This window comes from Strix uralensis, chromosome 14, assembly GCF_047716275.1.
Source record: "Strix uralensis isolate ZFMK-TIS-50842 chromosome 14, bStrUra1, whole genome shotgun sequence".
In the NCBI taxonomy this organism is placed as follows: Eukaryota; Metazoa; Chordata; class Aves; order Strigiformes; family Strigidae; genus Strix; species Strix uralensis.
In genome coordinates, this window is record NC_133985.1 from 10,747,991 (window position 1) to 10,775,673 (window position 27,683).

Below are 27,683 nucleotides of genomic sequence, written 5' to 3' on the forward strand. Positions count from 1 at the left end.
TCAGGTAAAGCATACCTTTTCCAGTGCTTTCCAATGATGACTAGGGAGAAGTTTTTTTCCTGAGAAACTCTGAAAATTTTTAATATGTAGAGATTTAGCAAAAAAACCAATAAACTAGCTACTTAAATAGAAAAATTAAAATGCTGCATTTGTGTCACATAGTTTACACATTAGGTTTTGTATTTTTGCTTTTAGAGGAAAACAGAGTGCTCAACTATCATACAAAATGCAAATTTTGCCTCAGTCATTTATATTATGAGGAAGTCTTTCTTTAAATCAGAAAACCCCTGCATGCCGAGTTATGCTTCACACTGCCTATTCATGGTTTTTTTTATTTAGATTTTGAGTTATTTAGATAAACTGTATGCCCGGAAGTGTTTATACTTACAAAATCTTGTTACATTGGCAGAGTGGAATGCAGTTCTGACCATGGTGATAACCAGTGCTCAGGAAGTTCAGGGTTTAATATTCAACTATATTACCCTGTTACTTTAACGTATTGGTGTAAACAGTACGTTGGCTAAAAAAAACCCCAGTGCACTAAATATCATATGTGCAGTTTTAGTGTGCCAACTCCTTCCTTGTTCTTTGAGGTTTGTTTAGTCCTGTGATTTATGTGCTACATAAAACTTACTCAGATTTAATTATGTCTATAAAGTGTGACTCTTTAAGGAGGGAGGAAGTACGTATGAACTGTGGCTAGTTCTTTGGTTTAGGATATGCTTAGGAATATTGAATTCACCTCAAGACTGTGAGGAAGGATTGTTATTTTCTTCCTCTTATGCCATTTTCTAACTTGAATTTTCAAATGTAAAATTCTTGTCATCAAAACAAAAAAAATCATCCTTCTCTATCACTTTCTAGCTAGAAGCCTATATGTTTTCTTCATTAGTAATGAGCTCTCCAGGTGCCTTTTGAATCTTCCTGCTTTCCTGTTGTACAAATATTTCTAGCACAACCAAATATGTGCTGATTTTCCTGTTGAGTTCACAGAGTTAAACAAGATTCAGCAGAGATGAACAATGTCTCTTAAAAGAAATTCTGAAAATATTCAGCCACATGGGTCAGAAGGTATAACAAAATGCCTTTATATTCATCAAGCTTTTATATTTCCTCCAACTTTTTTTTTTTTTAGATCAGATTCTCTACTTGATTGTACTTAGATATTTTATATATATTTCCTAAAAAAAGAATATATGTATTGCTCAGGAGAAAAAAAAAAAAAAAAAAAAGAACAGGAGAGAGAAAATAATGTAAAAATTAAAGAACAGTGAAGAAAAAATTGAGACTTGAGGACTGGCAGTGTAAGGAAGTCCTCTTGCAGTCTGGCAAAGTTTTTGTGAATTCCAGTGAAGGATTCCCAGGATTTGCAGTTTCTGAAGGAGTCTGATCTCTGGAAGTCTCTCTTGCTGTAGAATAAGGTAGGGAGGCCCAGCAGCAGACTTGATTTCCAGCTTTTCTAATGGGAAGAGTTTGGATTAAAGTGAGTTTCAGTTCTTTTAAAGATTTTATAGCACAGCAATAATGATTCTCTTTCACATTCCTCACATCGTATTTTTATTACATTTTCTGAATCTAAAATCAAAGTTTTATGTATTTTTTCAGTTAAGAAAAAAACCACCACTTATGGCAGTCAAGTACCTCTCATGCTGTCTACTTTCCAAACTGCTTCATGCAGTCCAAAACCCAGGCCTGTTTCCCTGAACACAGGGGAAATCAAGCAAAATTCTGTGTCTCAGTTCAGCTCAAAGCTCTTTTAGAGCGAGCACTTATCCTGAAAATCTCTGTCTTCTTTTGTCTCTCCCAGAGGTTTGGACTGATTCTACTGCCTTCCCTCTTTTGGTTCTATTTGTTTGTTTCTTTGTTCATTTGGGGGGGGGGCTTTTTTTTTTTTTTTTTTTTTGCACTATTAGTCTTGCTTTTAGTCTTATTTGAATGTTTATTCAAATGTGTGGGCTCTTATGATTATACCATCCTGGCCACTGAACATAACTCTTCTAACATAACTCTTCTAACATATTTCAAAATCCTAATAAATCCTGAAATTATTTTCATTTGAGCTTGCTTTTGATTGAAGGCTGGTTTTCTTTCATAAATAATTTGATCAATTTGTTACATTCACTTTAAATGAAGACAGATATTTTCACTAATTGGCATCTGTGATGCCTTGTCCAATACACAGCATTTTCTTCATTTAATTTAACCAGTTGTTAACCCAAGAGAGGAAAATCTCAAATCTTTACTTAGCCCCTCTGAAGCTTTGCTTCATCCTGAATGAGCTAAACTCCCTCTGTCTTTCCTTGTAGGGCAAGTGCTCCAGCCCCCAACTATCCTGGTGGACTATATTTAGCTGCTTGTAGTGTATAACATTTCAAGTACTCATTGGATTTGACACTCATTCTCAGTGTGTTTCCTCTTGCAGAATGCCTTGTTTGAACCCGAATTTTTCCAAAACACCATCATCTGTGAAATGCCTAACAATGATCTCAATAAATTCAAAGGGTACATGTAAGTATTTGTTATTTATAAATGCATTTTGTATCTGAACTTTAGTATTTCTCTTGGAGGAACTGGATGGAAAGAACCTATTTTGCAGAAAATGATGAATGTCACTATTATCTATTCCTGGATTCAGAAGTCAATATGAAATGTAGACTGGAATCTGTGTTTCAAGGCAAGGCAGAACCGAGGCTTGACATTGAATTTGCAGTTGTTTCATAGAAACTGTTCTCACAAGGCTTCAGCTCTTTTCAGAATTCAGACATAAGCTCATTTACGTTTGACCTGGTTAGTCTAGGCTGGATTTTAAATCTAAATCCTTCCTAATGTTAAAGATACTCAGCTGCATGCCTCTAGTTTCTTCATCTTTATGGCCATTGGGAAAAGGTATCCAGGATCTAACAAACAGATCAGATTTTCTTCTTACAGCTAGAAAAAGCAAGCAAGCAAGAAGGTGTAAACCTATGTATGTGAGGAAAAAGCCATATCCTGTGTTCCTTCTGTTCTTTCTTCAATAAATAATTCTGGCACAGGTCTAACAGGGAAATCTATACTAGAATATTCAGCAGATTTAAGCCCATTCTCTGGCTATAAGGCCAACTTGTATGGCATGGCTCATGTCATAATATTCTCTTACCCTCCAGTACAGGGCAGCTGTTTCCCAGGACGCTCTTCAGAGCAGTCATTGGTCCATGCTGATTCCCACATCACACCAGAGAATTGTCCGAAATACCTACTGCCCCAGACCAAATGCATGCCCCACGTTATGCAAATAATTTAACTGTATGACTCTGCTAGCATTCCTATCCATGCCCTGGCTTCGTTAAATTTACTAATACCTAAGCTAGGAGTTAATGTCTCTGCAAGAATGCAGCGAGTGTTGTACCTGGAGTAGTTACAAATGGCCAGATCCTCTGACAGGAGTAAACCAGAGGGTTCTCACCCATTAGCACTGACTGTGCTTAATCTGGTTTTGAGAATTTATGCCCTGTAAGAATGATGCCTCTAATAGCAATGTCATTTCCTCTCTATTCTGATATCTTAAAAGGGAGAAAGAGGTCAAGTTTCTATTGATTGCTGGCTGTGGTTGATGGCTTTGAGGACCACTGGGTATAATCTAAATTGAAGCAATCCTTCCAATTAGCCTGCTGTAATACGGCACAAGAGCACTGAGATTATAGAAATGTAGGTGATATGTCACAAGAAAACACACACAAATACACACCCTTAGGACCCAGGAGTGTCTTCAAAATCTTCAACTCTCTATTGAAAGTCTGTAACAGAAATCTCTTTTGGAAAATTCCTATTATCTCACCTGCATGGTGGAATATGAAATTATCTGCTTTTCTCTCCCTGCTTCAGGGGTAGATGAAGAAATTTGCTAGTGAAAATTACTTACTAACAGTTAGTAGACTTTCTGTCTTTGGTCTGCTGCTGTTTGAGTTATTTTGTAAACACAAATTACTTGGAGTATGTTACATTTTTCTCCAAGAACCCTTAATAAACTCTTTAGGCTCTATTGCCTTGCTATAAAATGGTAGCAGTACTCTTTCTGCTAAAAATTATAACAAACTTAGTGACATTCGTCTGACATGCCTGAGCGTAGCAGATTCTACTGAAGGGGATGCAAGAAGGCTTCTATTAAATGTGCTCACCAAGGCTGAATCTAGATTCCCAGACAAACAGGTTCCTCGCATCATTTTTTAAAATTCTACCAGCTGTAGGTTGTTGGCATCTAAACTTTTTCACTTGTCTAGTTTGATGTCATGTAATAATGTGCAGCTGCACATTGATACAGGACTGTACTTAGCCCTAAGGTAGCACCTAACCTTGCCCTGCATTTAAGTACTGCTGCAGTTTACTAGTAAATGCAATGCCAAATATGGAATAGAAAGTAGCAAAAGATTCTAGAAAAAAAATATTTTCTGATGCTGATATTTACATAACAAAACCAGATGGAGTGATTGAAGTGAAAAATCTCAGCTTTGGTAAAGATCTCAGAAGGAACCTTCCCTAGTCTTTAATAAAAAATGTGAGCAAAAGTAGTTTTGTGCTTTTATTTTCAGAGGTAACACATTGCCTGCCTGATGGAGCACTGACCTTACAATTTCCATTAATTTCTCATCAGTCTGTTCTGCTAGCAGAAAGCTCTGTGTGTGACGGGACATCTTCAGCCAGAATGAAAAGTCTTCCATCCAGTGTGAGAGCGAGGAAAAAGCCTCAGCCTAGAGACTGTTCAAGCGAACTGAGGTTCACAAAGATGAGAAGCCCTTTGGTGGCTGAGAGAGAGAGACAGAGGCTCTTAGTGAGTGAAGACGTTTTAACCTGAACCTCTAACAGCAGACAAACCCTGCCCAGCTTTCTAAAATAATTTCATCTGAATGAAGCCACATAATATATCCTGGCTTCATTTATAAGATACTGAATCTGCCAGATAAGGTACCAGATGAAAGCCAAACTTGCTTCATATTGACATCACGATGCACACACCATGTAAGAGGTCTTGAAAAGAGATATTTGGATTTCTCTGCAACTTCTTCCTAGAGTCTTTATTAAAGCTGAGTGAAATACAAGCAAAATAGGGCCTTCACAGTTCCTTGATTTCAACTTGAAACAAACATGCACACAAGAATTTTCTGTAATACTATATTAGAACAGAAAAAGTCATTGCTTTATTTTATTTTCTTTCTTTTAGGGAGCAGCCAAATCATGAACGGATTGGTTTTAACATTGAAAGCCTCTTGCTTCGTGGATGTACAATCAGAAATACTGAGGCTGCAATAGGAATTGTTATATATGCAGGTAAGATGTACTTTCTACCTAGGTAAACATAGAATTTCCCTGTAAATATCTTTAAGTAAATATAGTCTAATATTGCATCACAATTTGACATTTTGTTTTAAGAACTGGTAGCACATGGGAAAACTACATAACTTTTTAAAGTAAAGGTATTACTCATCCATCTCCAAAGCCAGCAAATCCTGCACTGGGTATCTGGCAAGTGACAGTATCCTTGTGTATGTCAGATATCTTGCTATCTTCACAATATCTTGCAAAAATATCCAGACAAGTAAAGAACTGCTAAGGTGAGTTTAACTCTCAGCTTTGCTGCTCTGATTATAATACTAATTCTATCTGGCATAAAATCTACACGGCTGCCCTAAAGGAGGTCTCCGTGGCTCCTCAGGGTAGAAACTGATGCAGCTGAAGATCTGCTTGGAAAAAAAAAAAAATTGTTACAAAGCCAAGCTGTGCCAGTGCCAGCACACAGGAGGCAGTGAGAACAGCAGCTGGAGGTGGCAGAGGAGGCAGCAGCAGCAGCACAGGTTTGTGCTGACATAGACATAGTGTGTCCATGCAGCCATGAATTTCATGCAGTAGAGACATTAACCAAGAAGACAGTGTCAGTGCCCAGATCAAATGCAGCAGTGCCAGGTTCAGCAGTAGGTCAGTTCATCTTTTTCTCAGCATCTTTCACCTTTGGAGTGTTACCACTGCTTTAATCAGTGAGCATGATCTATCACTGGCTTTGCCAGCTGTGCCCTCTTCTGCTTCAGATAGAGTATATCAGCTGCCCTCTTTATTTATAGATTAAATAAAAGTTAAAACATAAAATAAAAAACGAAATAAAATAAAATAAAAGCATTAAATAAAAACAATTAAACAAGTAATTGGTTATTTTTATTTTTCCAGTAGAATCATATCACCCGTTTTATGTCTAATTAGCAGAAAGGGGTTCAAGGCTGAGCCACCTAAGAGAAAATAGAAGTCACCATCTTTGCAAGAGTCATTTACCTTAGATTGATCTCCACAATCCAGATTATTTTATCTGGCAACTGACCGTTTTATTTCACTACTGCAGAAGGGGACTCCAAATGACTATAGCTCTCATGTTTCCAAAGTAACCTTCACTGTGTGGGTTTTTCATTGCCTGTCTCTTTGAATACCACATGTAAGGATGGTGCCTACCAGACAGAGAAGGAGAGCTAGAGACAAACTCACCACTCATTTTTTGGAAGTAACTACTATATAAAAATCTCTGCAGAGATCATTCCCTACAGAATTGGAGTAACTTGTCTTTTTCTGTTAGGATTCTTATTTTTCTTCTCTTTAGTGAAGATATCCCAGCATGTTCCTTTAACCACCAGCACAGATTCTAATGTGGACCTCTGTTAATGTTGCTTAAGCTGCTAGTAGAAAAAGTTGGAGTTTTAAAGTCATTCTCAATTCAAGTCTTCAATTCAATTTCCAACTGACATCTTATTGTTAATGTCAGTATAAAAGTTTATTCTTTTTCTTCTAAAATTAGACTCACTTGAGCCAGTACCAGCACCAGTTTAATTTCTAGGGGTCTTTGACATTGATTATACTCTGGCTTTTAATCATGGTCTGTGACCTTTTCTGAACAATCAAGATCTGTCACATAATAGGATGGCACATTCTCCATTTTTATAACTCTATTACTCCTCAAACTTACTTTCTAATGGAAGCCTTTGTGAAGAGTACAGTCATCACTTAACGTGATTGTTTAGCCTGTGCAGTTCTCATCTGACCCAAATATGGTTACACTTTTCATGGCTACCCAAATGGTCCTTCACAAAGCAATAGCACTAATGCACAAAAACCTCATTACAGAGGGACATCCAATGTCGTTTTCTCATTGTGATAGGGTCAGCAGCAAGAATTTTGTGTTTTTCAAGTAATGAGGTACCAGAATGAAATTTTAGATAAGCTCATCGGCATTCAGAGAGACAAGGTACTAGTTGGGTGGTAGGTGAGGTGCTGTGTTGCACAGCATATGAAACCATGAGGGTTAGAGGAGGACAAAGTAGTTTATTCCTCTTTTTCCTGATATTCTATTTCTTGCAAGGTGATATCTGTATAACAGATATGTCCTTTTCCTGTTGGTCAGCTGAACTGGAAGGGAATGATAGAGCTGATATTTTGAAAGAAATCTCATCCCATTTTCTTCCTGAAATAAATCCATCATTTCTTTGAGGGTTTTCTGGAAAGGATTAGAGGGCTTTGTTTTGTTTTCAACACAAAACATTCCATTAAGCCTGACATAAAAGAAAAGTGAGGAACAAGATTCACACAGCTGCCGGAGGAACAGAAGTGCAGGCAGCAGTATGTTCCTCTTCTGTGTAGCTTGGTAGTTACAGCATTTGTTCACCAAAGGGAAGACTTGGGTTTTGTTCTTAGTTCTGCCTGTATGGGAGTGAACATACATCTTCTGCTTCACAAGTTGTACTCTGAATACCCAACTGTGTGGAACAAGCGGGTACGTACATAGACATGAGTTGGAAAGGAAGGAGCATTGGTAGTATAATCTGGTCCCACTGACATAGCTCCAGGTTGTGTAAAGAATTACTTATTCACCAGGAAGCCAAGAGTCCCAGCTCTTGGGTGAATGTCCTAAACATGAGTCTTGGAGAGTAATTTTCTCTCTCATTCTCTGCCTCAATTAATAACCTTTGATGTAAACCTGGAATGAATCCAGCAGTCATGATTGAATCGCACCTAACTTCCAGCTTTTGGTTCAAACCACTTCCCTAGAGAAAGCCAAAAGGTAGCTTGGAAAACAGTCCCTCTCACACACATCATGCACATACAAATGAAAACTGAATAGAAATCTACAGGCTCTGTATTTTCAGGGAAAAGAACTGTAGAAATAAACACAAAAGATACCATTTAATATAGCAACAGATGATATCCAGACATCCCAATTGTGGAACCACAGTTTAGATAATATTAATAGAATAGAAGAAGCAATTTCTGCTTCTTGGCTTCTTACAGCACTCTTCTTTTTCCATTACAAATACACCAGCTCAATTCTAATTCAGTAAGTTTTAAGGATTTGAGGTTTTTTTATTTCTTGTCCTACTGTTTTGTTAGCACTTTACAACCACATAGCAAAAAACTAAATAACATTAGTGTCTTTCACTGTTGGATCTGACATGTTGGATTTTATATAATACATGAAATGTGTCTAGTTGCTTTTAAATAGCTGTTGAAAAATGTTCAAATGTAAGTTTCAGGAATTTGTATAGCACCTAATCAAGTTGTTTGTAAAATACAAAAATATAATATTATTGTTCTTTTCCCTTTTATTTTGAAGGAGCTTTAGCTTTTGAATTATATAAACCTTGTGATGCTACTGAATCTGCTGTCTTTGGGAAAGTAAAATATATGACAGCTGAAATCTGTAATGTAATGGAGGTCTTCTGTAAAGCTCTAGATTTAGTCTCTGATATATTCTACTATTCAGGCAAATGAGAAGATAGGCAATAAAATTACTGAATGAAACTAGAGTCAAATTAACATTAGTCATGAGCATCCTGCTCTCATTTTGCAAGAGAAATACTTAAAAAAAACCCAAAACAAACTACAAAGTATTACATAAACATGATGATATTCATTTGTGTTTTGAAGGTCATGAAACTAAGGCCATGCTAAATAACAATGGTCCTCGTTACAAGCGCAGCAAGATAGAGCGACGGATGAATATGGATATTTTCTTATGTGTGGGACTTCTGTTCATGATGTGTCTTGTTGGAGCTGTAGGTATGAAGCACTGACAAAGATCTTCTGTTTCATTGCTTTTTTTCTAAATGGTGGTTAAAATTGATCTTATAGACATGAATGAGATCAGATCTAGAGCTGAATGCTCTTGGGGTCTTTAGGCTCCTTGGTCTTTCAACTAGACAAGTTAAAATGGCAAATCTGAGGAATTCAGATGGAAGAAACTCACCCGTGGTTATAAATATTTCAGATAAGACCCATCTCCACTGTGGTAAAATATGTGTCAAGCAAGCAAGCGAAAACCATTGAGTTAATGCATTATAGGAATTGGTAGTTGCCAACTGAGATCTGCTTCCTGAGTAGATGTTTGTTCCTTGTGTATAACAACAGAAGTAAAATGATCTACCTCACCTTCATTTAGTAACATCTTCCTCTAATACGTTCAGGAGTGATATTAACCAGTTACCCAGTTTACAACCCATGACCTGCACATGACTTAATTCAGCCAGTTTACAGTCTTCACAGCTACCTTCCTTCTCAAAAGCCCCTTTACAGCAGGCTGTGAGATGGATTAATTGTTTAGGTAGGAATAGACTGCATTTTTCTGAGGTCCTTGTAAGTAAGCACACTTGAATATAGTAACTGTGGCTAGCTGACTAGAGTTTACTTCATTGCTAATCTTCACTGCACATAAGCACCTGCTTGCCTTCCAGCTCTGATTGCAATCTGTCCCAGGCAAGTCAGGATTAATAGGATCTCATAGTCCCGAGGAAAGGGCCAATTTTTAAGTCCACTAGCTTTTGAATGGGTCACTATTTTAAAGAGATAACAGAGGCTGCCATGAGCGTTTTGTGTTCAAAGACCCTTTTTTAATCAATTCCATCTCGGTGGTAACTTGCTTAGTGCCACCGCTCTGGTTTAGTTTGTAGTGACAAAGTCAAATCATGTGGCCCTGTCAAGTTTTCATGAACCTGCCCTGGAGGCATGTGATGTGACACACCAGTCAGTCATCAGTGTAATGCCATTAGAGTAAGGACCATCCAAAAAAGATGAACAATTGAACTGACTTAATCACTTTTTAAATTTTACTGCTTCAAGTTGCAGTGGGCTTTTTTGGCACAGAAATGGGATTTCAGTTTGACAACTGAGCTCTGTGTGAGGGAGAGACTTTATTTTCATTGTTCCCTGGCTGCTGTCATGTAGATTTAGAGACTTGTCCTTGTCTGGTGTGTAGGGGCCCTTGAGTAATAAAGTCCTTTAATTTAAGGTTTAAAATGGTCTCAGATGAAAAAATCAGCATTTAAAAAACAATTTATCTACTCAGCTTTAAAAATATAGAGAGATATATATAAAATGTTCATAGTCTAAGTGAAATAGTAACAAGTCCATTAGCTTTCATCTATTCAAAACGTCTCACAGCTCTACCATGAGTTCTTGCTTTGCAACCTTCTCTGAGTGTAGGGTTCTAGGAAGATGGTGGATTGGTTATCGGGATTTTTCTTGCACACAGTGAAAAATCAGGCTAAGAAGTGGCTTGTAGAGTATAATTGTCCTTGCTCAGATGTGACTGATCTCTAGCAGCCAGAAAGTATTGATGAAATAATTTTAATTCCTTTGGCAGCATTTTAGTAGGCAGATGCTGCAAAACAACTGCTTGCTTAACAGGTGTTAACAGGAGTTTTATCAGAGCTAGATCCACAAAGTGGACTAATAAAGGGTTTTAGCATCTGGAGCGATGATGCAGTGAGGGAAGCTGAGTTGTCCTAGCTCTGTGTGAAGTTTCTGATGCTGTAAATTTAGTAACATCTTTGAGTGGTTTATTTCAGTAAGGGCAGTATGAAAGGTGGCAAAGTAATCATGATGGGATGTTAAGTCCTGAAATGGAGGCTTTGTTGTAGTAATGCAATGATATCTGCTGATATTTAAGACACAGGGGAAGAAGCAGTTTTGGGGTATGCCTTAATTGAAGGGAATGTAAAAATGAGCTGCACAGACTGAATTATAGGGGTTTTGTGAACTCTAACAAAGACAGATTGAAATCAAGAATGGTCGGGAAGGATAAGAAAGATTTCAGAAACAAGAATGGGAGTCTTCAGCACTGAGGATTTTTAAAGATAGGTAGTAGAGATGGAGTCCTCCAGCAGCAAGACATAGAATGATGAAAGTTCTGTGTAGAGCTAAGTGCACTGGGGGTCACCTGCTGAAGGAGAGGTGAATAAAAATATCCACGACCGCTCATTTCTTACTAACATATCAATTATATGCATGTGCTACAGAGCTCTGCTTATACTTTGCATTCTCCAATAGATTTACAGCATTGCTCAGGGCCTGTTGCTTTGGAAATGTTCTTTCTTTTTAAATATCATAGCAGTCCATATCTGCAAATTTCAGCTTTGTCAATCACAAATCACTTATTGCTCAGCGTATTTCAGTATTGTATATCATTCCTACAGGGCATGGCATTTGGACTGGAACCTTCTCAGAGCATCCACCCTATGATGTCCCAGATGAAAATGGCAATTTTCTGTCTCCAGTTCTTGCCGGTTTCTACATGTTCTTGACAATGATAATCCTGTTGCAGGTAAAAGACAAAAACCTCTCTGTTACCTCCAAGGAAGAAGCTATTCAAAACTGTGTATAATCACTAATGAACAGTTAATATCAACTAATAGCTGTGCAGTACCTTCTTAACCTTATTTGAAAAGATTGCTAGGAGTGTTTCAAGTCATCCAAGTGTGAAATAGTGTATCTTTTTTTTCTTTCACACTGCAGATTTTTCTTTCTTGCTGTTGAAATCCCACAAGGATATAGATATGAAGATCATGTATTATATCTTTATATATCTTTATATCTTTAAATAACTCCAGAATATCTAGTGTATGCAATAAAGAGGATATTTACATCCAAATGTCAGCTTTTTTTTTTTTCTGCCTATGTCCAGAATTCCGAAATAAGAACGCCACTTACTATCTCAGGAAAACAGTGAAGCAAAATTGTCATTTTTGCCAATAGGGAATAATAGCTAGGTATGGTTCAGCTGGTTTAGGAAAGAAGGTAAATCAGAAGTAGGATGCTTGTATATCTGAGTCTGATTAAGCCTAATTGGGAGAGAACATTTTATGGGATGGGGAAAATAATCACGTTTACTTTTCAGATTTCTTGATGTAACTGCTGAGATTTAAGTGGACAGAATTTCTTTAATACGAACTAAATGTGAGGATAACTTTCAGAGTTGCTCAGAGATTCCTTGGGGGATTATTCTTCATTACTGAAACAGAATATTTGTGCAACTTGAGAATTCATTATTTCAGGGCAGGGAAGCTAGTGGGTGGGAAGTTTTGTGTGCAAAGTAATTGCTTGTGAAACTTTTTTACATTAAGAGTTAGTCTGTGCTAGTGCATCCTTTCAGAGTTTCAGGAGGGTAAGAGCAAGCATGCTTCTCAGTCCAGAAGATGTTCTTTGTAAGAGCATCCTCTGAAAGACCCATCTTTGTGTCTTGTATTCTAGGAATTTTGTCTAAAATTTGTCACTTACTCTCCCTGTTTATCCATTGCTGTTTTGTGCAGGATTTTTTTTCTCCCTTGAATTATTATTATTCCATCCTACAATATGTCTGTAGGAAGAACATTTTCTCTGAAAATTATTAATATACCTGTGCCAGGACATTGCTGACAGAAAGCAATAAGACTTGTCTCACTCTTCACTGAGAATTTAAACTCTCTTTCAGGTTTTAATCCCCATTTCTCTATATGTGTCCATTGAGTTAGTCAAGTTGGGCCAAGTCTTCTTAATTCACAATGACATTGACCTGTATGATGAAGAAGCAGATTTGCCTATACAGTGCCGTGCCCTAAATATTACTGAAGATCTTGGGCAAATCCAGTATATCTTCTCAGACAAAACTGGGACACTAACAGAAAACAAAATGGTATTCCGACGCTGTACTGTCGATGGAATTGAGTTTTCACATCAGGAAAATGGTAAGAGTCACTTTTTTATACTTGCTTTTCTCTCTGAGCAACTAAATGTTATTAATTTAAATATTAATATTTAAACCTACTGAACCCTCTGACTGAATTTAGAGCTGGGTGGATTTGCCTCCATTTTGCAAGGGACTCCTGTTAACAGAGATTCATGAAAGTGAAGGTGTGAAGTCAGATGGTAAAGGTTTTCTGGTTGCCTCTGCAGATATCTCAGGCTTTGCCCTGTAATCAAGACTCACTCGAGAGTGCAAAGAGAACATTTTTATTTCTAAATGAATGCCAGCCAACTTTTTATAAACTCGCAAACTGAGATTAGTTAGTAATTAAACTCAGTGGGTCCAAAAGTAATTACCATAGTCTTCTGTGTGTATGAAAGGTACAGCTACACATTTTCTTGAGTTGATGCTATCTGCAGTCCATATCTGAAGTCTCTTTGCATTCAGTGCTCTAAATCTGGGGGTTTGACTCAGGCCCATTCTTGGATGATACTTTCTCTCTCTACATAGTGCAAAGGATTTTATTAAACTGGCAAGCAGCTGCCAGAAAGACGTTTGTGCTCTGTGACTGAAAATATAAGCAAATATGTGAATTACCATATTTAACTCTCTTGTTCCTCTCAACTGCAAAATGCAGCTAAAGAGACCAAGGATTAGCAGAAGTCCATAGAAGTGACTGAACGCTTTGAAAATGCATTTTTGTTTTCTTGCAACAATAAACATTGGAAAGTGGGAGTTGCCAGAAAATGAAGCGGATAGTGAAGTTTTTCTGGTACTGGCTTTTGAGATATTTTTGCTTTGGTTTAGTTTGTTTCGGGTTTTTTTTAACCAACCAAGGAATTCCTCCTGAGCAATGCAAAAAAACAAAATAAGATGTAAGGTTTCATTTTCTCTTTTTACAGCCAGGCGCCTGGAAAGCTACAAAGACTTGGACTTAGATGATGAAGACTTTGCAAAATTTCAACACTTCAGTCTTCCTCCCATGAATACTGAGAGACAAGCCACTTATAAACAGAGGACCATGAAACCTTTAGGGAGGTGCCAGAGTGCTAGGGCTCATTTTCAGGGGCATACAAGGAACAGGTCACTCGGTCGTCGTGACAGCAACCAGTCTCAAGTGGCATTCAGCAGTACCATTGTGAGTACGAACAGACTGAGCTAACACATTTTAAGCTCTTCTTTCTGTTGCATTTTGTGATGGGAATCCAACAGGTGGACAGGAAAAATCCAAGCCCTGGTGGACCTGAAAGAGGGAAGGGGGAGACATTGGGGTCCTTACTTGGAGTGTGCAGACTACAGTCAGTTAGGTAAGGGTTTGGGAATCTGGGTCCTTGTATCAAAGACTGCAGCAGAAGCTTGGGGGCACTCAAAAACAGTGAGTTTTTGTGATGGTTGCTTGACAGGAGGACGAGACATGAATTTGAGGTCCAACGATTGAGGCTGTGGTTCATAAGAGCAAGACATAGCATAAAGAGGAATGAGCTTTTTGTACTGTTCTGGTATGCTAAAATGCCAGGGAAAATGAGATGGGGATTCTGGGCTGAGGCTGTGTAAGAGAAGCTTACACAGGGAACGTGAGTCTGGGGCCTGGCTTTGCAGAAACAGCAGGTACAGGTCTTCCTGGGAGATGATGGCTGGAAAGATGGTATGGGTTTGAAGTCTGAAGTCAGAAAACCACAAACTACTTCTGCTACTATCACTGCAACATATTGACTGCGTTAAACAAAGTTTAGCCACCCCTGCGCCGTGCATGCAATATGCCCAAGCTGCACTCTCCAGAGCAGTTCTGGGATTTTGTTAATGTGTCAAAAGATAAATACTGCATTTTTCAAGAAAAAAAAAAAAGTGTCACTCTATCTGGATAAATCATTTAACCTCTATGACAAATATGAACATACAGTAAAAATTGAGATACTTAGATATTGCCCAGAGGCTGTCCTCTATGTTGATATCCTTCAAATGATATGTAGTAGTATCTTTCTTTAGCAGCCAAGCCAATTCCCTATTAAAAAAATGGGCATAATAAAATTTTCTGTATCTCTGTGGTTCCTGACCTTTCCTGGAACTTATATCACCTTGTCTGGTGCATTTGTATTTTTCTACAAATCTGGAGCATCTTGAGTACTCTAGCTACACAGACAGTATTATGGGCCTGAATGTATCTCAGTAGTCAACGTTTCTTAAGAAAAATCCATCTTTGAACAATGTGTGAGTGAAGACACAAGGACTGCTATTTAACATGATTAATTTAAGGGTTGCAGAGCCCTTCTGGATTAATAGCTCTGCTAAAATAAAAGCACTGAAGTGTTCAGTGGCAGTCAGTGATTGTCAAACACAATCCTCACTATGAAATTGTGAGACTTGGCTTCTTCAGATCAACAAAATGCAAGAGAAGAAAAAAACTGCTTTACATAATAAACAATGTAAAGTCCAAAGGCCAGTAGTTGGCATTGTACAATTTGTTGTTGTTGGCTTTTTTCTTAATAAACGTCAAGTTTCCAAGGGTTGATGTGCCAGCTGTATGAAAGCTATTCATGAAAACTAGTAGCTACAGGTAATAGTAAAATCGAAGAACTTTGCAGTGCTGAGAAGACATAATTTTTGGGTAAGGGTTAGCACAGCATCTGCTATGAGCACCTGCATGTCAGAACTGTTGCCAGAAAGGCATTTTAAAGCAAGAGTTGTTAACATAATAGTATCCTACAAAATGGAAAGAGTTTAATTTGAAAGTAACTGTGACAAACAAAAGATAATAATTTACAAATGTCAAATTTATATGTGAACAGTTTTTAAAGGAAAATTATCTATGCAGTGATCACAAAATTCACTTACTCTCAATCAGCCTTACATGAATCGGTGATAAGCAGGTTGCATATGGTATTTTAAGTGCATTTGTACAGTGGTAATTGATTCTGCCTGCAAATCACCATGTTTGAACTTTGTCTCAGTATTCTGAGCAGTTCTGCAATTAGGAGGGTCTGCAGCTACAGAATGTATTTCAGCCTGCCTGTTTGTGAGAGTGTTCACTGCTTGACAAGTTTTGATGTTTTGCTGAAATCCGAGAAGCTCTTCTCAATTAACATGTTCATTTCAGTGTGTCTCTGAGATAGAGATGAGGATGATGGGTTTTTCATGGCATTTGATAAAGTTAATTAAACTGGAGCCTGCAGATCCTAGAAGAATAACTAAACAACATTTCTTGTCTTTTCTGGAGTAAAAGTAGCACAGGTGTAATGCAGAGCCTAACTCCTAGGGCTTACCCTCTGGTTTTGCTTCTGCCAATACTTTTGTCCATAGTCTTCATGGTCCATGGCAGTTTGTGGCACCTCCTTGCATACAATTTATGCAGTTCATTAGAAATGATGAATCCTATGTCCAGCTTCCAAAAATTCAATGGCAAAGTCTATTCAGTGGGAAGGAGCTTGACCGGGTCTTAGGTAATTGAGAAGCAAATTTCTAGCTTGTCAGCATTGCTACTCTTACTAAACATAAATACAAAGAGATAGAGATCTACCTATTAATAGTTACACTTGGAAAATTAGAGACTGAGCTGAACAGATCTGTTTGAACACAAATTCCAAAAACTTTCAGTTGAGAATTGCTGCCAAGCCTGTGGTGTTTATATTGATAAGGTAAAAATGTGAAATGTGTGTGTAGGTCTTAGGTTTTATGTGGAATGGAAAAGAAAGAACAGTGTAGTCTTTGCTTCAGAGATCTCCTAGTGTATCTGGGAAAGGGAAATGTAGTGAGTAATTTATTCATTCCATAAATATTTATGAGAATTCTGGAAGGTGACAGACATCACAGAATCACACAATGGTTGAGAGGGGAAGGGACAGCCAGTTGCCCAGGATTGTGTCCAGATGGCTTTTTAATATCTTCAAGGATCAAGGCTTCACAGCCTCTCTGGGCAACCTGTGCCAGTGCTCTGTCACCCTCACAGTAAAAAAGTGTTTCCTGATGTTCAGATGGAGCTTTCTCTGTTTCAGTTTGTGCCTATTGCCTCTTGTCCCATCACTGGGCACCACTGAAAAAGCCTGGCTCTGTCCTTTTTGCACCTCCCTTCAGGTATTTATATACATTAATAAGATACTCCTTCAGCCTTCTCTTCTCTGAGCTAAACAGTTGTGGCTCTCTCAACCTTTCCTCATATGAGAGACACTCCAGTACCTGAATCATATTTGTGGCCCTTCATTGGACTCTCTCCAGTATGACCATGTGTCTCTTGTACTAGGAAGCCCAGAACTGGATGCAGTACTCCAGGTATGGTCTCACCAGTGCTGAGTAGAGGGGTAGAATCACCTCCCTTGTCCTGGCAATACTTTGTCTAATTCAGACCAGGATACCATTAGCCCTCTTTGCTGCAAGGGCACACTGCTGGGTCATGTTCAACTTGGTGTCCACCAGGACCCCCAGGTCCTTTTCTACCAATCTGCTTTTGAGCTGGGTGGCCCCCAGCCTATACTGGTGTCTGGGGTTGTTCCTCCCCAGGTGCAGGACTTTGTACTTCTCCTTGTTGGGCTTCATAAGGTTCCTGTCAGCCTATTTCTCCAGCCTGTTGAGGTCCTCTGGTCTATCAGCCACTCCTCCCTTGTTAAACAGGACCGGATCCAGTATTGATCCCTGGCATACACTGCTTGTCACTGGCCTCCATCTAGACTTTGCACTGCTGATCACCACCCTCTGGACCTGGCCATTCAAGCCAGTTTTCAGTCCACCTCACTGCCTGTTTATCCAGCCCATGCATCAACAGCTTGCCTATGAGGATCTTACAGGGGACAGTGTCAAAGGCCTTACTGAAGTCCAGGTAGAAAGTATCCCCTGCTCATGGACATGTCCGTATCTAAAGTATCTAATGCAATTGGAAAAAGAATGGAGTTACCTGTTATGTCACACCTCCTGTGAAAACAGAAACTGATATTCATCTGCCTGTCTAGCCCTCTGGAGAGACAGCCTTCAACCCAACTAGAGGACACCATCTCATTTTAGGACCTAGAAGATGGCATTGGTCAACTTGCTGGTTTCTTTGAGTACCTCAAAAAGAGACAATGCCAGTATACTTTATTAATTGCTTCCTTGTGGCTGCTGCAACTTCTTAGAGGGAAAAATAAAATAATGTATTATAAAACAACTGAGGTATGGTTGACAGAAGGACTTAAGGGAACTTTAAAAGAGTAGGAAAAATATAAAATTATAAGTAAATTTGGAACAAGATAGAGAAATAACATTTACTCTGTCTACTTTTAGGTGTTCTTATGAATTAAGATCGTGACAGCACATTTCCTTCTAGATTTAATAATTCCAATAAATAGTGCCTTGCAATTAGCAGCATTTAATGAAGAATTCAATTGTCCTCAGGTTTTAATTCCATCAAGTAGAAGAAATGTTATCAAATTAATGAGGAAATCTTAAAAACTGAATGGCACTAACCATTTTATAACATTGGCATTTTCACTAACAAAATTGCTATCATTGAGAAGGTGATAAATTTAACTGATCATAATTTCATTTTCTTTTTGTTTGTTTGTTTGTTTTTATATATGTTCAGACTGGTCAATAAACAGACTTTGTCTGATTTTTTTTTATCTCCTGAAGTTCCATAAGACCGGAAATTCAGGTGAGCCCTGTTTTCACTGAATGTGAAAAAGAAAATGAGAAAAACTTTTCTGATAAATATAGATTTTTTTATTATTTTGTTTTTTAAAACCTGTCTCTGAGGCCACAATTGACCTGACAATTTTCTATTTTTCCAGAGGAAAATTTTGAGTTCAGAAAGTTTCTGCTGAAGTGGATTACCTACTAGTGCATTGTGATTTTTGACATGAACTAGAGGCAGATATTGGGGATATAGATGCAAATGAAATTGGGTGGGATGATGGGAGAGGCTGAGATCCATGTGTAATAATTTTAGGTTCGTGAGATTCATTCTAATTGTGGCAATGCATGAGGAAATTATATGAATGGTTGAGCAAACATTCAGTGAGTTTCTAAACTTGCATGTTTTGAATTTAATGAAATTCCCAACATAACTGTTTTGACAGTTGTGTCTGCACATATGTGTTCTTTACTGGAATTGTCCAGTCAAGCTATTTGGGGTTGCTGTATGTACAAAGCACAGTATTGGCAACAGACAGAGTTACCCACAGTAACTGTCTGCTGCAGTGCAATATTGTGAAAGGGTTTCTAAAGAATGACAGCTTTAACTTTCCAGCCTGTTACTCCTTTTAAGAGACCTGAGATGATAACTAAAAAATCAGGCTTATTCTCAGTATGTATCAGTATGCTAGAGGAAGGACTGAATCTATACTTAAAACATTTTCCCATATGTGAAACAAAAACGCATGAAAACATTGAGTCAGAGGAACCAGAACCTCCTGCAGCAGAGAAAGTGTAAAACCTTGTTCCATCTTTGGATTTCAATTGAGCTCTGTTCTGCAAAATGAGCAGTAGATTTATTTGCAATTATTAGGATGATTTAAGAACCGCTATTCACTTTAGCAAGCAGGAATTACAATGCAACATATTCAGCTCAGCACAACACAGCCATGAAGGTGGTTGGTTGACTTCTGTTGCATATTATGGGAACTTAGGAAAACTGTGCCAGATTCAAGGAGGAGAGGGTAATAGCTGAGATGAACTAGAAATCACTTTGGCAGTTCCTTAAAGAAGGCATCCAAAAGTGTTGGCTCACAGGAAGGTGTCTTTTAAATTTGGAAGCTCTTGTTAAATATGGCCCGGAATTAAATCCAAACCAGACTCTTCTAATATGAAATTTCCATTAAAAGTAATACTCCCATAGCCCTACATCAAATTAAATTGTAGGTAAGTGACATTGTTAAGTAGTTTGGCTTGCAAATTTAGGTTTGATTAGGAAGAGTGTGGTAGTGAAATTACAGTAACATTTCAGGAACAAATGAAGTATGTATGTATGTATGTATTTATTTATTTATTTATTTATTGTAAAAACTGAGGAGAGCAGTTCGACACAGCTTCTCTTTCTGGGTGCAAAGCAAAATTACTCTGGGAACAAAAAGTGATACTGCTGTAACCAAGCCATAAGCACAACCTATTCTCAGTTGAAATAACAATGAGTTCCCACACTGAAATAGGAGATCCCAAGTCCACTTTCACCTGGAATGACCTTTAATTCAGTAGTCATCAGTTTCAAAGTTGGGGAATACAGTATAGATTATTTTTGATTTCTAGTAGATCTCACAAGAAATAAAATTCTGAAATCATCTTCTCTTTCAAGATGCATTTCCATCTAATGATCTAGTTATGCAGCTTTTAGAAATGTATCTTTTTCCCCTAGATGTTAAGTATAAAAGGCATTTACCTTACATAATTCTAGGTGTAAATTCAATAAGAGGCAAGAAGAAGCTATCAAGTTGATAGGTCTTCCTTGAGGACAAGGGTAAATGGGAATAACACTCATTAAGTAATTTCTCTTCCAGGAAAAGGATGTGACTCCCGATAGAAGGCTGCTGAGGCGAGTGAGAGAAGCTGCACTCCAGACTGAAAATCTTTCTCCTTTTATACATATGAAGACTTCCACATCCCTTACTGACTTTTTTCTTGCCCTTGCCATCTGCAATACAGTCCTGGTCTCCACAGCTACTGAACCAAGACAAAGGGTAATCTAAATATATGAGGAAAGTTGATTATGCTTCCATTTAACAACATAGAGCAGCGTTCAGTGAAACCTGATCGGTGAAAAATAGCTTGTTTGGGAGTTCTCCTCTAGTTCTCTTACCTTTTGTGTAATATCTACTGATTCCCTGCCTGTGTATATCCCTTCCTAACATGGCTTTTTATGTTTGATGAATAGCTATGGCCAGTACAGTATCTGCCCTTTTTCTTTTGGATTTTATATTATATATACTGTAATAAGTATGTTGAACATCATGGGTTTTCTCTGATCTCCCAGGCCGTTGACAGAACTACAAGGTGCTTGATTCCATCTTCTGCTTCAGAAGTAGAGATACAAATCACCATCAAATCTGGATGCTAACTCACCCAAGACTCCGCTACTGATTTCCCCCACCACAGTTAAATAGGGGGGAAGAAAAAAAAAAGTTGCTTTTTTAATTATCGTCATTTAGATACAGAAAAATATATTGAAGGTTTGAAAAGTATCTTGTAGTTCACATTTATTTATTTTTAACTATAGGTTTTCTCATGTTTCTAGGTTACAGTCCCACCACCAATAAAACCATCAGGAATCACCCTGGAGAAGATTCATCAGATATTTCAACGGCTAAAATTAGCAAGCCTTAGCCAGTCTTTTTCATCATCTCAGTCTAGTTCAGACCTAGGTGCTAGCTTCAGTGCAAAGAACACCGAGGAGCATCTTGCTGCATTGGATTGCTGTGACAATGATGACAACTGCTGTGCCAGCGGTAGAGGCGATGAGCTCCAGGGCAAGGGCAGCACAGATATTGGTAGTGCTTCCTTGGATGAGGTTTTTAAATCTGTGACTAGCAGTTCTTTGCCAACAGACTTTTGCTATGAGGCTGAGAGCCCAGATGAGGCAGCACTTGTCTACGCTGCCCAGGCATATAGTTTTACTTTAGTGTCCCGAACTCCTGAACAGGTGACCGTACGGTTGCCACAAGGCACACTCCTGACTTTTGATATTCTCTACACTTTGGGATTTGACTCAGTAAGGAAAAGGATGTCTGTAGTGGTGAGACACCCTCTAACCAAGGAGATTGTTGTCTACACAAAAGGAGCTGACTCTGTTATAATGGACTTGCTGGAAGACTCTGCCAAAGGTAACTAGCCAATGAGCTATTTCTGTCGTCTCCTATAAAGAAGCACAAGAGTTTGCAGTACTCTTTTCTGCATGAAATATTATATCTAGGCATTAGAAGTGTAAAAAAAGAATAAGCTTTCTCTAGTGTTATCCTTGCAGATCAAAACTGAGGTATTTATTTAACCTGAGTAGTGCTTAGAATACAGAATGGGCTAATTAAAATTCACTGACAGCACTAACCCATGTGGACTGTGTGCTTTGCAATAATACTGTCATAAGGGCCTGACCATTGTATTTCAGCTTGTCAGCAAGAGTGCTATAACATTAACAAACAAACAAACAAAAAACCCCAAGTAATGTTATCTTAAAGGAAACAGGGTTCTTCAGCAAGCTTTCAGCTTATGCACTTTTGAGCTTTTAAAGGAATTGTTGTGATACTGGAATCCAGTTTTCTCTAATGCCCACTCTTTTTTAATCTTAGGCCATTAGGTCGGAAATGATCTGTGCTTAAAATACAGAATCTTTTCCTTGTATTTCACAGCTGACATTAGTGCAGAAAAGAGAATGAAAAGAATAAAAGAAAAAACACAGAAGCATCTGGATTACTATGCCCGCGATGGCCTACGAACTCTGTGCATAGCCAAGAAGGTAGGAGGGCATTAGCCTAATATTGTTTACAGTTTTGCTCTGTACATGTCAATAGATTTATTAGAAAAATGTAATGGTTACAATTCTTTCTGCTTCAGAGAACATGCCAGATACAACCCAATCAGATTGTCCCTCTATTTCATTGCTCTGCAGTCTCTTTTTCCTCAATGTGAGTAGATGATGGATTTTTGGTCATCCTCAAACCATTCATTTCTGTTTCTCTTATGTTAACTCTAGCTGACCTTCTCTACAGTGATTCCAATCAAGAAATAAAAAGTCTGCAGAGGAGCCAACCTTTTTCTGTTTTGCTTAGCATTCAGCTTTCAAAAATCTTGCCCTCAGCCTGAGTTAGTACATCTTAGCCTGATACTTTAATACAGAAGTTGTCTATGTGCAACAAATAGGTCATATTCAAGCTCTGGAGAAATGTAGAGCGACCTTCAGAAACTGTGTGTTCTAGTTCAGGGTCCCAACTAAGGGCTGTGTGATCAAGGTTTCCCTAGGTCACGTTTTTAAGTCTCAGCTGTAGGCCATTTATACACAGGAAGGCAGGTTTATTTTTCTCATTACTACTAGTTCTTGCAGTCTTATCTTGGAAAAGCTTGTTATTTTAAAGTACTTTACCAGCCTGGATAGGAGTTAAGTCTCTGTGATCCAGAATGTTGGCATTCTTCTCTTTTTTAAATTTAAAATGAGTTCTGTTTAAATTGCGTTATGCAGGTCTTGAATGAAGATGACTTTCAAAAATGGGCCAATTTTCGTCGGGAGGCAGAAGCTGCAATTGACAACAGAGATGAGCTGTTAATGGAGACAGCGCAGCATCTGGAGACCAAACTCACCTTGCTGGGTAGCTAAAAATAAAAATCGTCATTGCGTGAAGTATCACTTGCTCTCCTGTGATATTCTTGGCAATCAGACAAACAGCTTATACTAATTTATATCAAAAAGTCTTCCTCTGAGGTTTGGAAATCTCAGGGCTAGGGTATACAGTCCAATGACAGTGTCTAAACAAGTTCTTGTACATTCTGAGCAGCAGTAACTTTGAAAGAGTGTACTGAAACTATCATGTGCCAGGAGCAAAGAACATTTACATCAGCTGACACAGTAGCTAATGAAGTTCCCATAATTCAATCATGTGTCTGTGTCCTTAGATAAACCTATAAAATACTGTAAATTAACTACAGTTTTGAGCACAAATTCCAAGGGACTTTTGGTACTTAAACAGTAACTTAAACACATAGGCAATTTTGCTAGTGAATTCCTGCTGTTGTTGCATTGTCGTGTTTGCTTTCTGCACTTTGTAAAAGGATACTTCGTGTTAAAACTTAAATTCAGTGGCACTTGTGCATCATCCATCACCGTTGTATCTAACAACACTATTCTGTTAAATTACAGAGCACTTCAGTGCTTTATTTTCTATTTTGTTTCCAAACATTTTGTTCTTTAGGACTTTGATTTTCGGAGTTGTCTCGGTCTCATTTTTCTGTGAATACAATCTGTGCCCGTACTTCATTATCCTGAATTTCCGTGATTGCAAGCTATTAGCATTATGGCTTCTCATAATCCCTGCAGTGATTTAAAAAATTAGAGTAATAACAGTAAATGCCATAAGCAGAACCACATAAGAAGTAATGTAGATCTTGTCAGAATCTGTTACCTTTGCCAACCATTAAGGCTTTGTGTGCTTTCATACTTTATTTCACAAAAAGTGTTCTTTTAGCTTAAATCATTATCAGTCTTTAATGCATCACAGTTACAACATCTTCAAACTGACCTCTAGTGGAAGAGATAAGAACAGTATTGTAATATTCAGATGGTGACTTACCATCAGGATGAGTGTTGGCATCTGCTTCTAAGTTTGCACATTTTCAAAAAGAAAACACTGTACCATTTCTTCTGCCTTTGATGGGTGAAGGATCTAACTTGACAACAGGGATAGCATTCATTTAAATAGTCAAAGTTCATCTTTTGCTTTGATGGGACTTAATGTAGTACTTTAAAAATGCATATGGTGTAATTCCTCTGCCAGTACATTGTCATTTTGGATTATTAAGAAGAAATGAAATGCGTTGTTCTAGCAACGAGTAAAATGAAGAGCCAGAACTTGATTGCTGACACATTCAGATCTTAATCCAAATGCAGAACTTGTGCCTGTGTGTTTATTTGCTGGACAGTACCTTGGCTCAGCTCTTGATAAGTTCAGGATCACAACTGGAAGTCAAAGACCTTTTCTTAAAAAAGAGAATAGCAATGTGGTTTCCAAATGAAAGAAAACTAATTCACTACTTCTTTTCCTGTTTGCCCAGGAGCAACAGGGATTGAAGATCGACTGCAAGATGGAGTGCCTGACACTATTGCGGCTCTTCGAGAAGCTGGTATACAAATCTGGGTGTTGACAGGAGACAAACAGGAAACAGCAGTTAACATTGCATATTCCTGTAAACTCCTGAACCAAAGAGACACTGTCTTCACCATTAACACTGAAAATAAGGTGAGTACAGGGAGATGCACAGAATTTGCTATCTTTCCCTTTCTTTGTTTCTTGCAGCTTGGCACTGCTTTGCTTTAGGCTGCATTCAACACAAAACAGCCAATCAAAAACCCACATAGCAGCATTAGGGCAGAAACTCTTTAGACTCCACGTAACACACATAGTTGTTGATGTGCACAGATACTCCCTAAATTTCCATGGGCAATAAGAAGGTCACAGAGTAGGCAAAGCAAACATACTCCAATATGAGAATAATCACTTCGAGGGCACATCTCTCAGCTCCTGTGACTGACTAAAATACAGTGAAAAATCTGTGGTGCAATCTATAGCTATTCCTGAAACCACCTGAATGGGAGAGAGAAAACAGTCCTAACTTTTGAAGAGGGTAAACGCTATTAAGGATGGTGAAAGTAGAAGGCTTTAGAAAAGCAAGCAGTGGCTTTTGGAGATTGTGAAGAAACATAAGTAGGGTATCAGGAAAACCATGTCTTGCCTTTGGCAAACGGAATGTGCACTGTGCACAGCCTAGCATCTCATCCCTCCAGGCATCCTGGTGGGATAGATTGCTTTGTGAGATGGACTTAGGGGAGAGCAAGTTCAAGCATTATGGTTAAACCAGACTCGTTTGCTAAGGAGAGGTCAGCCCTGATCATTTCTAACACCCAAAAGCAGGGTCCAAAATACCAGCTGTGATGTCCTTTTTTATCTTCTTGCCAGTGACCTCTTACTCCCTGTACAGCCCTGGATGCCCCTGAGCTGCCCCAGGCAGCAGCTGCTGCCCTTCTCCCAGTGTGCTGCTCTGTCCTTTTTATGGAGTGACCACCTGTGGCCTGTACTCAGCAGCGACAGGAGTTAGCCTGAGACAAGCCTTGCTGTGGGTAGACAGGAGGTTGAGGAGGGAAGACAGGGCTTCTTTCTGTGACTAGGCAAGTCGCTGGTCTTGGCTGCCTGTTTTTCTCCCCACAGAAGGAGAGTTACTGATACTAGCTTGCCTTCTCTATAAAGCTATTGTGATGATTAATTAAATCTAGTTAAAATACTATTTTTCTTGCAATAGGCAGTTGTATAAAGCAGTTAGATGGCCTACTTTCTAACTGCTTTTGTCTGCAGTTAGTAGCTCTCCAAACAAGAATGAAATCCTATGCAAGTGTCTCTCTCTTAATGTCACAGAAATAGGGAAACATGCAAAGATGATATGGAATTTGACACGGAATACATTCCTTGCTTCAATGTGTAATTTCATTTGATACGCATATCTGCTTTAACGGAAGGCAAAATTAATATATTTAGGATGGAAATTAGAAGATGGTTTCTGTCAGAGAAGTGATGCTGCAGGCAGGACCACCCTGGCTCCAGGAAACACAGGCACATGCACTTACCCACAGCACCCTATATGGCCCTCGACCCAGGCTTGGATGCAAGCTGTGCACATATGGGTGCTTGTGTGAATACATGTGGTTCAGTGGGCACTGGAGTTTCTCCACAATAAGATTTAGTTCCTTCCCTTTCAAAATGAAGCCAAGAACACTGATTCTGAAAGAGTCTCCCAATGACAGCAGCAGGGAAAAACAAATAATACATACAAAGCATTTCACCCATTAATTTTGCCAAAATTAACCCTTGACTGCCTTCAGTGGGAAGGGATTCTGTTTACCCCCTGAGCCCAGCAGCTTATTCAAACACAGAAAATTAAATATCTTCCAGGCAGAAGCAACACAAATAGGTAGTTGGGGGAATTATTTAAAAAGACAAGCCAAGGCAAACCAGGAATTTCCACTACAATTTTTGGATTGTTCACAGAAAGATGATGCTTCTTCAATATTTTTTAGAGGTTTTAAGTGTGCAGGATATATGCAGCTTTTTATTAGATGTCAGAGGTACATTTGATTCCAGAACCTCCCACTTAAGTGTAATTTAAATCTTGCAAACATCCTACACATGTACCTTATGCAACATAAAGTGAAAATAACATTTTAGAACTGAATCATCACTCAATAAAGCTGACAGAAAAGGTAGAAAAGGGAGTGATTAGCTCCTCAGGTATTCAGTGCCATGCCACAGAAGGAGGACTTTTAGTACTAACAGGCAGCACAATAACTTCTAGATCATTCTGGGTTTTCTCTGATAGTGATGTGCGAATTTAGATCTGTATGGGAGAGGTAAAAGCACCCCCCTTAAATCTGTGTGTATTTGATACTAAGTCAATTCCAGTTGTTTGCATCTAAGAGGGAACTTCAGTCCAAAATGAGGCAGATTTGCTAAGAAGGACAGAGTTTGTGTTTGAGGCACAGTGCTGGGCAATATGAAGCTTTATTTCTGTCCCTAACCGTGACACACACCTAATTTGCACCCTAGAAAAGGCCAAACTGTCAAAGTTACTGGGTAATTTTGAAAATAAGAATGTGTTGTTTCTCTACTGCAGTTTATTTCTGAGGGAAGCAAATGCTACAATATCTCATATCATTCATGTCAGAACTAGATTTTTTTAAATCTCCTTTAGAAGAAAAGGATTTTTTAAAAATTTCTGAACTCTCAGCATTGCAAGTACAAATATGTCCTCCTGATGTGAAGATTATTTTCTTTTCTTTTAAAATAATTCCTTACACAGTTAACTAGCTGATAAGATGCACAGTGTTTTCACTGAAGGATTCAATGACGTCACTGAAATAATCTCCAATCTGATGAATCTCAGTGTGTTTCTCAGTTTTCCCTAATGTTTATCTGATAGGCTTAAACCCACTGGCATAATTATACAAACATACACTTTGTAAGGCGTTGTGCTGTAAAGG

The 27,683-nt window shown here is 38.4% G+C and overlaps 1 protein-coding gene across 1 annotated transcript in view; it reads left to right on the forward strand.

Annotated features, from left to right (window-relative positions):
* ATP10B (ATPase phospholipid transporting 10B (putative)) overlaps positions 1-27,683 on the forward strand; it is a 50,160-nt gene that overhangs the window by 11,949 nt on the left and 10,528 nt on the right. Inside the window, exons 3-13 of the mRNA XM_074883325.1 lie at positions 2,423-2,508; positions 5,195-5,301; positions 8,932-9,063; positions 11,475-11,602; positions 12,749-13,001; positions 13,903-14,138; positions 20,455-20,634; positions 21,189-21,774; positions 22,297-22,403; positions 23,124-23,250; positions 24,710-24,894. Coding sequence (XP_074739426.1) covers positions 2,423-2,508; positions 5,195-5,301; positions 8,932-9,063; positions 11,475-11,602; positions 12,749-13,001; positions 13,903-14,138; positions 20,455-20,634; positions 21,189-21,774; positions 22,297-22,403; positions 23,124-23,250; positions 24,710-24,894 — 2,127 coding nt within the window. The remainder of the gene's footprint in view (positions 1-2,422; positions 2,509-5,194; positions 5,302-8,931; positions 9,064-11,474; positions 11,603-12,748; positions 13,002-13,902; positions 14,139-20,454; positions 20,635-21,188; positions 21,775-22,296; positions 22,404-23,123; positions 23,251-24,709; positions 24,895-27,683) is intronic.